Source organism: Cydia splendana, chromosome 17 (assembly GCF_910591565.1).
Source record: "Cydia splendana chromosome 17, ilCydSple1.2, whole genome shotgun sequence".
NCBI classification, from domain to species: Eukaryota; Metazoa; Arthropoda; class Insecta; order Lepidoptera; family Tortricidae; genus Cydia; species Cydia splendana.
In genome coordinates this window covers 1,570,697-1,586,250 of record NC_085976.1, presented here as the reverse complement: position 1 = coordinate 1,586,250, position 15,554 = coordinate 1,570,697, and the positions used below count along the sequence as shown (strand labels likewise).

Here is a 15,554-nt window from a genome sequence, read left to right as displayed (position 1 = left end):
CACCTGGATGACCTGCACCTAACATGAACCATGGTCTAATAAAACATGGTCTTCCATTCCCAGAGTGACACGGGCCTACGTCACAATAACATTGCCACTTTATTTCAACATAACATGTTACATGTTACATGGGTACATTATACCTATGGTTAATAAGTTAAAATATTTCTTTATAATTTTATAATTTTCATATACGAGTATATGTATTTTAGCTTAAATTTTACAATAGCACGTCATTTTTAATTACTCGTTAGCAATATCTTCCGATTCACGAAAGAAATTTCAGACTTTCGGGTAATTTTGTTTATACTACTGGCAACACAGGATAGCGATTTGACAATTCGGATCTAGATAACTTCATGCCCTGACCGTCATCCTTGTCGAACGCGTGTTAATTGTTATTTCCTTCTCGCTCAGTGTCAGCAGTCGCAGTGTTTTCCAAACTTTTCACGTCGTAAGCTTGGTAATTAATGTGTAACTGTGAATTAGTTTTTTAAACGTTTGTCTTGTATAGATAAATAAAGTTTAATTTAATACATTAGATTTGTTTTATTTTACTATGTTTCTACATGAATAACTTAAAATTAATGCCGTTAAAATAATTTTCACCGTTGGTTAAAATTCTCCCACATTTTAAAGTTTGAGAACCTGTAATTAAACAGCATGATGACGTAGGCGCGTGTCAGTTAGGTCATACGCGAATCTCGGAATGGAGTACCAGGCGGAGTATATTATTATACCATGACATGAACTAAATAATTGTTTAATAATTAGGAACCTACATAAAAATCGTTTACGTCAATTGAAGTTTTTCCTTACGATTTTATAAATTATCTTTTCATCGATAAGCTTATAAAGTGAATAAAATTACACATTTTATACAATCCAGTGGTGCTCACACATTGCCTGATATAAAATGTTATATCCTCGTAAAGCCCAGCCATACAAATGCAAAACCCAAAATTTGGCAATGAAATTTGAACCTACAGTGCAGGTAATAGGGTTGGTTTATATTTGTTTGAATATTTAACGAAACAAAAGAAATGAAACTCTGTTCCAATTGAATATGGTTTAAATTTCATCGAACTGAAGAAGTAGGTAGTATAGGTAGGACCTTGGGCCTTAGGAGGGATATAAAATCGTGTGACAGGCATAACATAATAAAACACTATCAATACTTTCATACTGTCCCTGTCACACGTTGTTATATAACATTTTACAACAGCTAATGTGAGCACCACAAGACAAAAACGCATTTTTGGAAGACACGGTATTGATTCAGATCCAGATAATAATAAGATTAAATTCAGCACCAAAGAATTATCCATTATGCATACCTAGTTAATTAATTGGTTATCAAATAATGGAAATGGATCGAAAGATAGTTATATACCTAACCTAATTGGAAAAGATAAACCTATTAAATGGGAACCCTCTGGCGGCTATTTGGCACTCAAGTTGTCGAAACTTGTATAGATGCAAATGGTCCAATAAACTTCGAAACCGATCTAGCCCATGTCAGACTTAATCTGAGAATAGATTTAGGTATTGCCTGGGGTGTTGTGGGTAATTTGGGTGTCCAAAACTAGTAAGTGCTCAATAAGTACTAGTGGGGAGACACCCCTGCCTTCGGACATTCTCGGCCCCGTTCGGCTCAGCATTACTCCGAGCATTAGTATTAGATTGTACTCATAATTTACAAAGCTTTCGAGTAAATAGTGGTACTTAAAAAAAACGATTAACTTGAAATGCTTTTTTATGTGATAGTCATCAAACGAGCAGACGAGTCGCCTGGTGGGAAGCGGTCATCAATGCCCGTGGGCATAATGCATTATGCCTCGGCCACATAAAAGCGATTTTGGTACGCCTCTGGTTATAATAATATGTCGAAAACATTCATTAGGTATGAACATTAAATAAATAATTTTAGCATTCGTTTCTACTACATATTTTATTTTTACTTGTACAGCGAGCTCCACAAGTGCATATTATTTTCTTTATGAATGGCATTATTATTCCAAGGAGCTATATGCTCAATTGAGTTATTTCAATATAAGTATAATTATGTAGAATTGTAGATCATCAAATCAAACTTAACAAGCTTATTGAAAAACAAAACAACACATCACATTCTTTGTATCAAACATGACATACTCAATTTCGAACTGAATACAAGCAAACGAAAAAGCTTCAAAAATCGGATACTTCGCCATCAAGCGGGTAATGGCTACAAACACTAACGGAGTGTACAAAAGCTAGTGTGTCGTGCATCGTGCATTACCGAGTCACTTTGCTCACAAACGGCAACACGGGTAAATGTAACTGATACTGACGGGCGTTTGTGATCGGATACTGTACTTGAATTATGTATTCTGCTTTTGAAGCCTTTAGCAATTCGTTTCTTTATTAACCGGTTTTATGACGCTTGAAGAGCCTTTACATCTCCAAATTTAATGTATTAATAACGATAGAGACTACACCTGTTTTAGCATGATGTATTTATATAATGTTTTCCCACTGTAAATATTGTATTGAGTTGTAAACAAAGTATTGAGGCCTACTTGCAGACAAACGTTCTGAATGTTGGCATTTGCATTAAAAAAAACATTCATTTTATAAAAGATGACTACATTTACATGACTTCAAAATATCTCGTTACGGTTATAATCTATTTTAATGAGTGTTCATTAAAACTTCTTTCATTCGAGAGTTTTGCCCGCGACGCGCAGCCGTTTCTATCATTTTTCATTTTACTTTTAGTACTAACTGTAAGACACTGAACTATTAAATTTGTAAGACTTTATCTATAAGTTCAGCCGATGCTAAAACAGGGAACATTCAAATTTATACCTACTGCACGATCGTTACTGCTGCATTGCTGCCGATTGCATTCCTGCTGCGAATGTCGAAATCTGGGTGTCAGCATTGATTTTGACTCAGCAGCAATATCACGCTGCTGTATTGCAACAGTAGTGAGGAAACGTCAAATTTAATGTAAATGTCTTAATAAAATTACCTTTTTAAGCGTTATGGGCAGTTACCCGTGTCAACGGTTAGTTATTTCAACAGGTATTAAGTAAAATTAAAAAAATAAACAACATTAAACTTTATCATATTGTAGTAACTAAATAACAAATACAATAAAAATGAACTATTACCTCGGTCAGGAGAGAGGCTAGGCTGGTTATAATTTGAACACAATGTATCTGTTAAAAAACGAAGAGCGTGTGTAGATAATTTTGATCACCTTGTCCTCTTAGTAACTTCTGTTACTAACTGTACATACATTGACATAAAAAGGAAATGTAAATTGATATCTCACTTCCGTACACGGCGAGAAGAAGTTGGTAACTGGCGGCAAAAAATAGAAGAAATTTGAACCTTACGTTATTCTATTTTAGGTTCAAATTTCTTCAATTCTATATCTCGATTTATCAAGTTAACCACCGTGCGTGTACCGACTTACCCATAACGACTATAATGGTTGACATTTCCTGAATAAATAAATGTATTACCTTTCTTTACTCTCACTGAGACTCAACAAACAGTAGTGTACACGAGTAGGTATTATGTTTAGTGCACAAATACAGATAGTATAGGTACTATGTAGATATAGGTATACCAAAGATTTTCTTTAGCATTAGTGCTCCTTACGAAGCTTGGTTCACAAAACATAAAGATAGTTTATTTTTAAATTCGGCATACGTATTATAATGTACTTTTATAAACGTCATATGGGTTGAAAATTAAACACTAATGGAATCACATCGGTATCTGTCCTTTTAGGAATTTTTCTCGGACATTTTTAGATGTTTGTTTTATGACGACATTACTGCATTGGTGCCGCAAATGTCAGAAATTCGGGCAGCAATATCAGTCATTTTGTAACTACAGTCGGCAGTAATATCGAACTACAATACTGCTGATGTAGTTTGAATCCAACCGGTACTTTTATTTTGCGTTTATAATACGTTCAACACAGCAATTGTAACCAAGTTTGTTTCCAGTAACCTCGTTTTAAAATTCATTGTTTTCCGACGCTCCACCAAATGTAGTCAATATCTAGGGCACAATAACGATACGGGTAACGTAAAACCGAGCATTGATGTACATATTAATGGAGTTTTTATTTTTACTGTATTTCTTTACGTGCTAATGGATATTACGGAGTGTATTTTTATTACAGGCGTAAAATTGTTTATATAATTACCAGTAACGTAAGACAGAAGCTTTATATCCGCTATAAAAATCTCTTAACGTTGTAAGTACCTACTGACTGATAATATCCATATTCAAATCCAGGCTGTGAAAAAAAAATGTCTCTTGTACATGCTCGAATCTGGATGACATTCCGTGGCCACTTTGCCTGCTACAAAATACTTTCCCATCTTCTTCATCTTTTTCATCGTATCTACGCAAAAACTACTATTTAAAACCATGTTTTTTCAAACGGTACAACAATGAATTTTTAATTTTACGAAGATAAAAAAAGAAAAAAAAGGAAGAAGAAAGAGAAAAAAGCATGATAAGGAGCATTCCACGAAATTGTCCACCGTTGTCCCGTACAAACGCATTTTTTTTAAGGTTTGCAGGTAGGTACCTCCAGGAGTTTTATTTATGTTACAATGGATGTGAAAAATGCTCAGTAAAATAATCATCGACTTGAAACATTGAAAGAATGTAGGTAGGTAATATACGAAATAAAATGTTTGTACCTACGGGAAAGGCTCATTGAGTGCCCCTAAATATGAAAATTGTATGAACGATTTTCAATACAATTTAATTTCACGCCTTTTGTTACTGACAAATAGGTTTGCCAACTAGCGCTAAAAGAACCTAAATTACTTTCTGCGCAGGAATTTCGCAGTGTTTCTAAGGGATTTAACTAAATTCAACGCCTGGAAGCCACGAACAAAAGCGAGTATGAAATAAATTATGAAAGCGGCAGAGTACGCCAGAAGTGCAAATGCTCTGTACCGAGTTTACGTTATTTTCACAAAGTATCCTTGTCAGTACATACATTTTAGAGTAACCTTCCTGCTAGAACAAAACTCGGAATCTGAGCTCAAATTTTATTAATTTAATTAAATTAATCTTACATAATTGGACATGATATAAGTTCATAAGAAAATTCTCGTATTTTCAGACCTTTTAAATGTGAACCTACGGACAAATTAATTCGGAAAATGAACTTAATCCTAAGTAGATAAGGTTTAAGTTTCAATACCGTGAAATAAATAAGAGATTGCAAAAGTTATTGTACTGCAGTTTAATTTCGAGTCAAGATTTAAGAGTGGAAATCAGAGATTTAGTGTCTGAGGGTTATTAAGGAAAATGCGAAAAGTTGGAATTGTTTAAATTCAATTACTCAAGGATGTAAAAACGGAAGAAATATAATGTATATTTCTTTGTAAAGTATTATTACATTTTTCGTGCTTTTTGAAATAGGGCACATTCTTACTGATGTTTTAATTACATCACTGTGTTTTGCGTCAACATGTTCAGTTATTACACGGACATTTGAATTGTATTTTTTTACATCATCATCTTCTAATAGCTTGTAAAAATGCTCCATCTTTCGCTCCAAAGTCGTCAACGTCCGCTAAGCTGAAATGGGAGCAATGGGACGGCACATCTGCCGTATGCCTAACGAACTGTAGGCGAAGAAAACTATCAATGGACACCAAATATAGTGCGGCTGCGACAGCACGGCAGAACCGAATGAGATGGCTGCACGACCTTGACGTCTTTCGAAAAGATATGCCTAATATATCAATAGAAAGAGAGGCGTGGAAGAAAGAAAGGGGGACCTTTTTCCAACAATGGGACACAGCAAACAAATAAATCAATAATTATAGAAACGATAATCTTCGGTAATCTTGTAAATACGCGTTATAAACAAAGGAAAATCTCAGTAAACGTCGAAGCGAGCAAAAATTTGAATTTCAATTTGAGATTTTATCGCGTAATTGTAGGTTGTTCATCCGAATTTTATTCAGAATATTTTAACTTTTATTTTCTAGATCGCATTTTATGGGTGAAAAAGAGGCAAATTTATTTACACTTATTTATTGGATAGGTACTTATTCGAACGCGATTAATAAAATATAATGAAAGGTTTTGTTATGAAATTCCAATTATTAGGTAATTTAAATAGCTAAAGTTTAATATACCCGTTATAAATTATTACCTACACATGTTATTGAAAACATTCCAACATTTTAATGTAACACAAAATTACCTAGAGTTCTCGTAATTACGAATACTGAACAATGATATCGGTAAAACATAAGTAGCATTTGGAACAAAGCACTCAAAATTATACAATTTATGTATTTATAACGAAAATATATGACATTTATTACAATTATTTACTTTTGCCTTTCAATTATTTTAACAATAACTCGAAGTAAATATTTATCAAATTAAATCGTTATTTACATACTTTGAATTTGATAGTTCATTAATTACTAGAAACTTTCGGGTCCTTATTGTGTTCTGTTAGTTAATCCTTTTTTAAGTAGGTACTTAAATTATATTCCAATTGCCAACTGTCTGTTACAAAACTCAAACTTATTTGAATTCTATATTATCAACTAAAATGTATTTATATCATTCATACATTTTATTTATCAATTTATGCAATTACACTAATCAGATCAACATTTTTTTATACCGTTTCATTATCATATTTTGTCCTTAAAACACAGAAAGTATATTTTTAACGAGCCTATAAAACATCTCTACTGCTGGGCTAAGGCCTTCCCCCTAGATTTCTAATCTTTCCGATTAACTGCAGCATCCGTCCAGTCCAAACAGCAAGTATAAATAATAATGAATAATAATTATCGCCGTTAAATATGACCATACTTTGTGTACAAATACCTAATACTTTGTGTATAAATACCTAAGAGAATATCCGACCACCATCATTAGATCTCTCTTCGTACCACGCCCGCTTCTCAACCATTCCTTAATTGATCCTGACACGGTGCAAGTAACTTTGGTTGGTTATATTTCTAGTTGCCATGGGAAATTATCCAAGCAATTACTTAGCCGGATCGTGTATTGTTCGGGATAGATTCTATCCAGGATAAATCGGGGATATTGTTGCTTTAGGGAATTAGTGAAAACTGAGAAGGTCAAAGTCTAAGCTTACGATGGTTTAGGGTTGTAAATTGCTGTAAGATAATTTGCTTATGCCGAAGGTGTTGCTTTGAACAGACTGAATAATTAAAACCAATTTTCCAACTTATACACGATGATTTTTAATCGGTGATATAGCCCAAATTAAACTTATTAGGCTAGCTCTCACGCAATTATCTCATTGTTTAAGTAATTAAAAGTTAAAACATAATTAAAACTAATAACCACTAAATACATGGTTATCCTATACGAAGTAACTACGATGCGTCAAGTGCCATCGATATGAAGAAAGGCACCACCGAAGGTGCACGAATCTGCTTCTCGAGATGTGAAGCTACCCCGCGCCGAAAAAGGTTTCCCGCAGGCGTCGAAGGAGAGGCGGCCGCGCAAGGCGCCTCGCAAGAGCCAGTGTGGCACAGCGGAGCCAGGTATTGCATCTGGACTTAGGGCTGCCACGCCGAATACGGCGCTATACGTATCGCGCCTGCATGTTTCCGCCACGGCAGACGATGTGGTGGAATATCTTCGCAAGAAGACCCGTTACGAGTTGAAAGTGTTCCAGCTGCGATCGCGACATTACGTGCACTTCAGCTCGTTTGTGGTGCGCGTGCCGCGGCCGCTGCTGGAAGCCATCGCGAGCACGGACTTCTGGCCGAAGGGTGTGATATTTCGGCGGTTCCGTGGGAATCTGCCGAATCCTACACCAGAGCAAGTGACGCCGCAACAGAAAACTGCGTCACGAAAATGATTTTTTAGTATTTAAGTTTTTTATTATTGTATATATATGTTAGTTTGTAAGGTATGTATCTATGGGCCTTAGTAGCCTGAAAATAAATGCTTTGATTGATTGATTGATTGATTGATATGGCGGGATCACAAAACAAAGAAGTAATAGAAGTGGAACGTACATCTATAGCGTGTGGCATGATTAAGCCTTATTGTACTCAGTTTCACCACAGACTATTGTCAGTCGTGTGTCAATTCAGTATGGCGCTTTTGAGATGTCAGATGTGAAAACGATTCCAGGAAAAATTAGAAATAATTACAAATATGCCGCGCTGCTCCATTTTGAAGTGTAAAAACACTAGCCGAACAAAAAATGTTAGATATGGAGGCATTTCATATCATCGGTAAGTATTATTTCAAGTAATATATCAATATTTTTTACATTTTCGGTTTCCGCAAGGATTTTTGGATTGTTTAGTGCAAAAATCAAATTTATGTAAATGGGATAAAGTTGATATCTACTTAGCGTCAAAGTCATGTACGGGTGCGTTATTCAGCCACAGTGCGAGGACCATATCAAAAATGTTATCGATGTCGATGTTCGTATAAATACACAGTTCGGTTTGTTTATGTTCATATATGTTCTTAATAATTTATTTTTGTTTTGCCTCTGGATGATCATATCGAAAAAGTCGTCACTTATGCATATTTTATATTATGTACAAAATATGTTCTTACTTATTTATTGCTATTCAATGGATTATTTGATTTAAAGTTTTTCTTATAGTATTGCATCCATGGATACATATTAGTCAATTTTGTATATTAAATACGAGTAGGTAAGGTGTCAGTTTTAAGCTGTCACATAATTTTACTGCCGGGTATTTGCTGGCCAGTCTAAAGCCAGCTCCACACTCTTGGACAAATCTTAAAGCGATATTCACACTCGACCTTTGACTAGACTTTTGACACTTGTTTGACCCATATCGTTTCAATATTTAGTATTTGACGTGTCTCATTGTTCGAATACGGCTGTAAAGTCTCCTCTCGGAGTTGGACGGTCAGATGACAGTCTCTTTTGTAAAAAATAGTGCATAAGCCAATTCTTGTGATAAGTTTCTAAGCAAACCCCAGGCTCCGTGCCTAACGCGGGCCGGCTCACGGGCCGTGGCAAATAGCCGGAACAACGCTAGGAAGAAGGAAGATGATGGTTGCGCGACATACATGTAAATGTAGCACGTAATTGAGGACGCGGACATCACGCGGGGTGTGCTAAGGAGTTAACAGTTTTTATTGTATACTCGCTTACAGTTATATACGTGGTTGGTGGCTTGATTACTTTCAATACGAGCATTTTTTTTATTAAAAAGTAAGTAGGTACCTAATCGTCGCCAGAAAATATAGTAATACATATGTATAAAAAACCTGAGTAGTTTACGTGTACACTAATCATTAATAAGCGTTTATCGATATCATAGCGAATCATGCACATCCCTATCGCATGTGTCAACCTCATAGTCGAATATTTTATCCTATCGCATTCACTCTTGGAAAAGCCATGCAAGTGTATAAGCAATAGAGCATAAATGTCAATTTACAAAAATAAAAATCGTAGTGCAATTTCGACATAATTTTCTTTGCTGTAAAGTTCAAATTATTGAGATGGGCGAGGGCTCATAATCCTTTTCGAAATAAGAAAATATGGCCAATTTTTGTGACAGCGTTTTGGTGACATAGGTTTCCATACTAATCCAGGCACATGCCGTTTCCCGTCAGAGCGCGGCGCGCTCATTCTTTCTTCCGTGGGCGGGATTTTTGACGGATCTATGACTTTCTTTATGCATATGACAATGACAAGTTATTACTCATAAATTATCAATTGCCATTAAGTTTGTAAAGAGGCTATAACTCATAGATACCGATGACACAGAGTGATAAGGATTTTAGGATAAAATTGATCTCAAAATAAAATTATGATAAAAAAACAAGTTTCTTTCCATGTAATTACGACTTAACGTGATCTACATCAATTACTGAGTTAGAAAAAAAATGTTCCTGATCACCGATTAAAAATCATCGTGTATATTATATCTGAGATAATGCCTGTACATGGCAAAGGTATATGGATGACCGCTCTGATACCGCCTTTCCATACAAACGTAGTCCCCATTTTTCTCCCTTGATTTTAACAGTTTTGTAAAGCTCGATTCGAAGATTAAAACTGGTTACAGTTTTGATATTATTTTGATACGATCTTGAAGATCGCTCACGCCGATAATGATCATCATCATCATCATCATCGTCATCATCATCATTCTGGCCTTCAGTCGCCCACTGCTGAGCATAGGCCTCTCTTCGTGTACGCCACTTATCACGGTCCTGGGCTAGTCTCATCCAAAATAAAATAATACACGCCGATACGGCCGATAATGATAATACACGCGAAGTGAGAATTGTGCATTAGATGCACGCCATCGATCGTTAAGGTCGTATCAAAACCAGTTAAAACCCGAAACAAGTTATTAAGTTTGAATCAGGTTCCTAATGTGATCTTTAGTCCCAAGTCGGCTGTGTGACTGAAATGCTTTGTGTTTTGTTTCAGATTATGAGGCGTCGCATACGCGGCCTCGCCCGGGCGCCATGTGGAGCGCATGCGTGATCCTACTCGCACAGATAGTTGTATGCCAGTTTGCTACAGGTAACTAAACATAATTATTATTATGACGACTGGTCTGGTCTAGTGGGTTGTGACCCTGCCTATGAAGCCGATATGGTTCATATTATCATATCATAAAAGGTCACTACGGTACGGCGTACGGCTCGATTCGGGAAATGAATTAGATTTCTACTAGACTTAAACAAGTTACGATACGGATAACTTTAAATTATCCGTATCGTAACTTGTAAGATAGATATGTTTCCGCGATTCTGGAGGTCCTCTTGAACGATTTCGACAAGTTATGACTTCTAGATATCCAAGTCACATCTAGTCGATATCCAATGTAGATCTAGTTGATCTCTAAATCGTCTCAAGATCTTGTGATTATCACGAAATCCGGATAGGCCTGTTAGGCCTTTAAACGTGGTACGAAAATGAAATTTGATCCGAGCTTAAAAATTATTGACATGAAAGTTTACTTCTCTAAGTTGAACTGAGTTGTTTGGGGCGACCAAGAAGTAAAGCAATGGCAGAAAATAATGCACAATATTTTTTAATGTTACAATTTTAATATTCTTTTACGCTAAATAAGTTTTAATACTGTGCACGGCTTATGTATTAGTCACTGTCTTGATAATCATCAAAGATTAGTTTAATTTTTGTTTAATTAGTTTAAAGTACCGTAAAATGGGGTGAGTTGGCTGAAATTTGACTTTCAAACCTCGATAAAATTTTATTTTTAGGTACATTTGAAAACTGAATGGTGTATATAATAAGTGGTTCGGACGTTTGTATTTTAGTTTGTATTTTATTTTGGGTAGTTCAATTTCATAACTTTGACGATAAAGAGGAAAACCCACCTCACCCCGTAGTGCCTCGTATTTGGGGTGAAAGGGTTTTTCATACAAAGGTGATTTTGGAAGATTGTTGTATAGATTTTTTTTTATAATGAATATTACTATAGCTCCATTTTAAATTGGAATACATTATTTTTGTAGCAGTAGGCTTAAAAACCCACCTCACCCCCCTCTCAATCCTTCTCTCCCCATTCATAACCCATAGCTCCCCGCGAAACCTACTCACCCCGGTGGTTTACGGTACCTAAGTATTATTCCAAGCCTCAAGTAATTCTAGTCTTTGTCTCGGTAATCTACTTTCATTTATTTCTTAGAAGAAAATAAAGAACAAAATTTAATTTCCAACTTTTTGATACTTAACGTTAACAGAAGGCGATACCTTACCAGTTTTAATACTAATGGCTTCTGCTATTCACTAATACTAGATAATGAAATTCACTTAATTTAAATTTATTTTCTTTTCACGTTTCACAATAAGTTCTATAGGTACAGCCATGGACTTGAATTGTTGAGCCATTTACATCGGACGTTTCATACCGTTAGTATTGACAGCCAAATTAGCTTGAACCTCAGATGGATCAATAATTAAAGTTTGTGACCGTACATCAAACAAGGTGCACAATATTATACATATCGGGGCGTGACTCCAGAAGGACGTATTGCAGCATTATAGTTCATTATTTTAGACGCCTGTATACAATTGATTAGCAATGTTTGGCTACTAGCAATGTTTGCTGTTTGGAAGTTGTAACGAAATTCATAACATAGAGAGTAACGCCGTCTATTGGCGTATTGTTGAACTAAGATGACAGGTAGAAGGCTTTGGAACGTCAAGAGGTTTCTCTTGGGTGAACGTAGGCACGAATTGGCATTTTTGTCGTTATGTTGGTAGACTGGTCAAGCAGGTTGACCAACTTGACGTTGAGGCGGGAGCACTGGAGCAGCGAGGCTCCGCCGCTGTGGCTTCTGGATCGGACCGCGCTAGAGATCGGACGTACTCGTTAGCCAACCTCGTGTAATATGGCGATTGTCCACTTTTAGTGTTTAGCAGTAACACTTTGGTTTACTGCGACATAAACGCGTATTGCTTGTGTCAGCGCAACCTAACGTGTATATATAGGCAGGCATTTAGAGAATATACGTTCTTATACTATCACACATAAGGTGTTTCAATACATACTCCCTGCTACTGCTCGAAACAACATAACAAGTCCTATCTTGTTATTTGATGGCGACCCAGACCAGCGAACCAACGAACTAATACTCAAGAAAGAAGAAAAAATCTACCAAGACTACAACCCAGATAACCAATCACACTTTCAACGCAAGAATCCACGCAGTCAGAACCAACCACCATTAAGAACCAAGAAAAAAGAAGAACCACCCAACATCAAAAAACGGAAACCAAGTTAAGAAGAGAAATCAAGAAGAGCGAAGATCGAAGAGCGTTGTCCAGGGTTTCCCGGCTCGCAAACCAAGAGGTGTCCAGGGTTATCCCGGCCCACCATAATCATCGGAAGCAGAGCCAGCCAGCCATATGAAGCGTCAAGCGAGTGCCACGTGGAGGTGCCAGCTCGCCAGGCCGCGTCAACAGCTGCCAAGAATGCCGGTCGCGAACTCGCACCGGACCGGACGAAGACGAAGCCGAGGACGGCCAGCCACGCAGCAATAGGATGTAAATCCTACGTGTAATTTAGTATTTTATTTAATTTTCTCTAAAAGCCAGCATTTTATTTTTCCAATTCAGTAGCAGTCATATTTAAATCATTCATAATTATTAAAGGTTGTCGCTAAACTCAATTTCGTTTCGAGCATAAATAATTTTCATAAGAAGTCATATTATAATATAAAAATTAAGTGTCGAATAGTGTCCTCAATTATGTATGTTGCAATTTGCAGCGCGTGCCACACGTTGTGCGCACGTCGACAGAAAACTTAACTAGGCCGCGAGACTTTGCCGCGAGTTAGAATATTTTAATAAGCGATGAATGAAATTTGATACATCGCATAACGATTAAGTAATAAACAACTCAATTCAATAAAATTATTTAATTGTTTTTGAGTAATGATTAATACTTTAGCTACGTGTCGGACTGATCACCTGATATACAGCGAAAGTTTGATTTATTACATAATTTTTTTTTGAATTTTGGAAGTTAAATAAAAGTGTTTATTTTATAAAAAACCTTACAGTACGGTACAAGTTTGAGAAGTTTTAAGGAGTTTAATAGGCACATTCGTACAATGTGACCTTATAGCTAGAGCACTAGTCCTTCGTACTTGATCATAGTGTGATATACAGTATCCTCCGTGAAAGTTGTAGGAGACTTTTAAGTCTTAATGTATTTGTGTCTCTAGGTACAGGCAGAGCCGTACAGCCTGGCCTGATATGCCGCTATTATTGTGTTTTAGGGTGACCATGCCCTCGGGTAGCCAATCCCACGTGTAGTTATGAAGTTCGGGTACGCACGGGAGCGTAGCCCATGATGTATTGATTATAGGGTGACCATGCCCTGGGTAACCATTCCCATTAATTATGTTAGGAGCTTAGGACTCCGTCTTAATACGGCATTAGTTATTTTTATTGCGAGATTTATAGGGTACCGTAACTATAAACAGCGAGAGTAAATATTTTAAAGTTGAATACCAAATGTTTTTAAATGTTTTAAAGTTGAATAGTAAATGTTTTAAAGATGAAGAGTAGGTAAATGTTTTTAAAGAACGATATTTATATTTTATGAGAAAAGGAAGTAAATTAATATTTTAACGTTTTTTTTTTTTTTTTTTATATTATAGGACATTTTTACACAAATTGACTAAGCCCCACAGTAAGCTCAAGAAGGCTTGTGTTGTGGGTACTCAGACAACGTTATATATAATATATAAATACTTAAATACATAGAAAACAACCATGACTCGGGAACAAATATCTGTATCATCATACAAATAAATGCCCTTACCAGGATTCGAACCCGGGACCATCAGCTTCATAGGCAGGGTCACTACCCACTAGGCCAGACCGGTCGTCAAAGAGTCGGTCGGTCGGTCGTTTGAGAGATGATAACATTTTAAGTGAAGATAATATTTTCTTATTAAAAGATAACGATATTTTTTTACAAGGACTACGACATTAATACGACACATAAAGTCAAGCTAAATAAAGATTGTTTGCATTATACCTATATAATTTATTAACATTTTTTTTTATTGATTTCAGAAAAAATTGTAAACAAGTAACATGCGTTTAAATTTTTTCTTCTGCCACCCCGGCGGTGAGAGGAACGTTCGGGGGAGGTGTAATATGGCGATTGTCCACTTTTAGTGTTTAGCAGTAACACTTTGGTTTACTGCGACATAAACGCGTATTGCTTGTGTCAGCGCAACCTAACGTGTATATATAGGCAGGCATTTAGAGAATATACGTTCTTATACTATCACACATAAGGTGTTTGACTTCTACTCCCATCACCCGCTCGAAACTATAAACAACAAGTACTATATCTTGTTATTTGACTCGTGCCTAACTCGCCACGTTCCTGAAGGCTTATACCTGAAGGATTATTCTGAAAGCTTATTAGAATCCAACGTTCTTTATCCATTTAGCTAAGTGTTATTTTGATTTCTTATGTTTCATTACAAGCTTACTTTTGTAAAATAAAGAGAAGAAGTGTTGTTTTGAAAAGATGTGTCCCGCCGAGTTTGTTGCCGGTCCCAAATAGGGCTAAATCTTCTCGGGTCAGAGGTGTACGGTTGGAGCCGGCCTAGCTTGACTTGAATAAAGACTTGAACGATTCTATGTGACCCTTTTATTTGAGTGCATCCCAATAGCGACGAGATATTTTATCATTTAGTACTGAGATAAAGTAGGCACTAGTATGGTTAACGAGTTCGAATGTTTATTTCATGCACTGGTAGCATACTAATTTAGCTGTGAAGTAATACATTGAGGTACTATGCCCACTGCCGTCGCCCAAGCCTCCGTCATACATATACTTAATTACTTACACGTAATTAACATCACTATTGGAGACTTCTGGTGGCATCTGGTGATTATTTTTTTTACAAAAAACAGGACTTAACATAACAATCCAAATGCCATAGTTTCAGAATCTTTACTAATAGTTTCACGTTAGAATACAGTGCTAATTGACAGCTCAAAATTACTA

The 15,554-nt window shown here is 36.2% G+C and overlaps 1 protein-coding gene across 2 annotated transcripts in view; it reads left to right on the top strand.

The window, feature by feature from the left end:
• The window catches only part of LOC134798622 (uncharacterized), a 153,578-nt gene that overhangs the window by 104,684 nt on the left and 33,340 nt on the right, over nt 1-15,554 (top strand). For both annotated transcript variants that reach the window (XR_010145233.1, XM_063770987.1), the window contains exon 2: nt 10,475-10,570. Coding sequence is in view for 1 of the 2 variants with exons in the window: in XM_063770987.1 (XP_063627057.1) it covers nt 10,513-10,570 (58 nt within the window). In the remaining variant the exon portion in view is untranslated. The remainder of the gene's footprint in view (nt 1-10,474; nt 10,571-15,554) is intronic.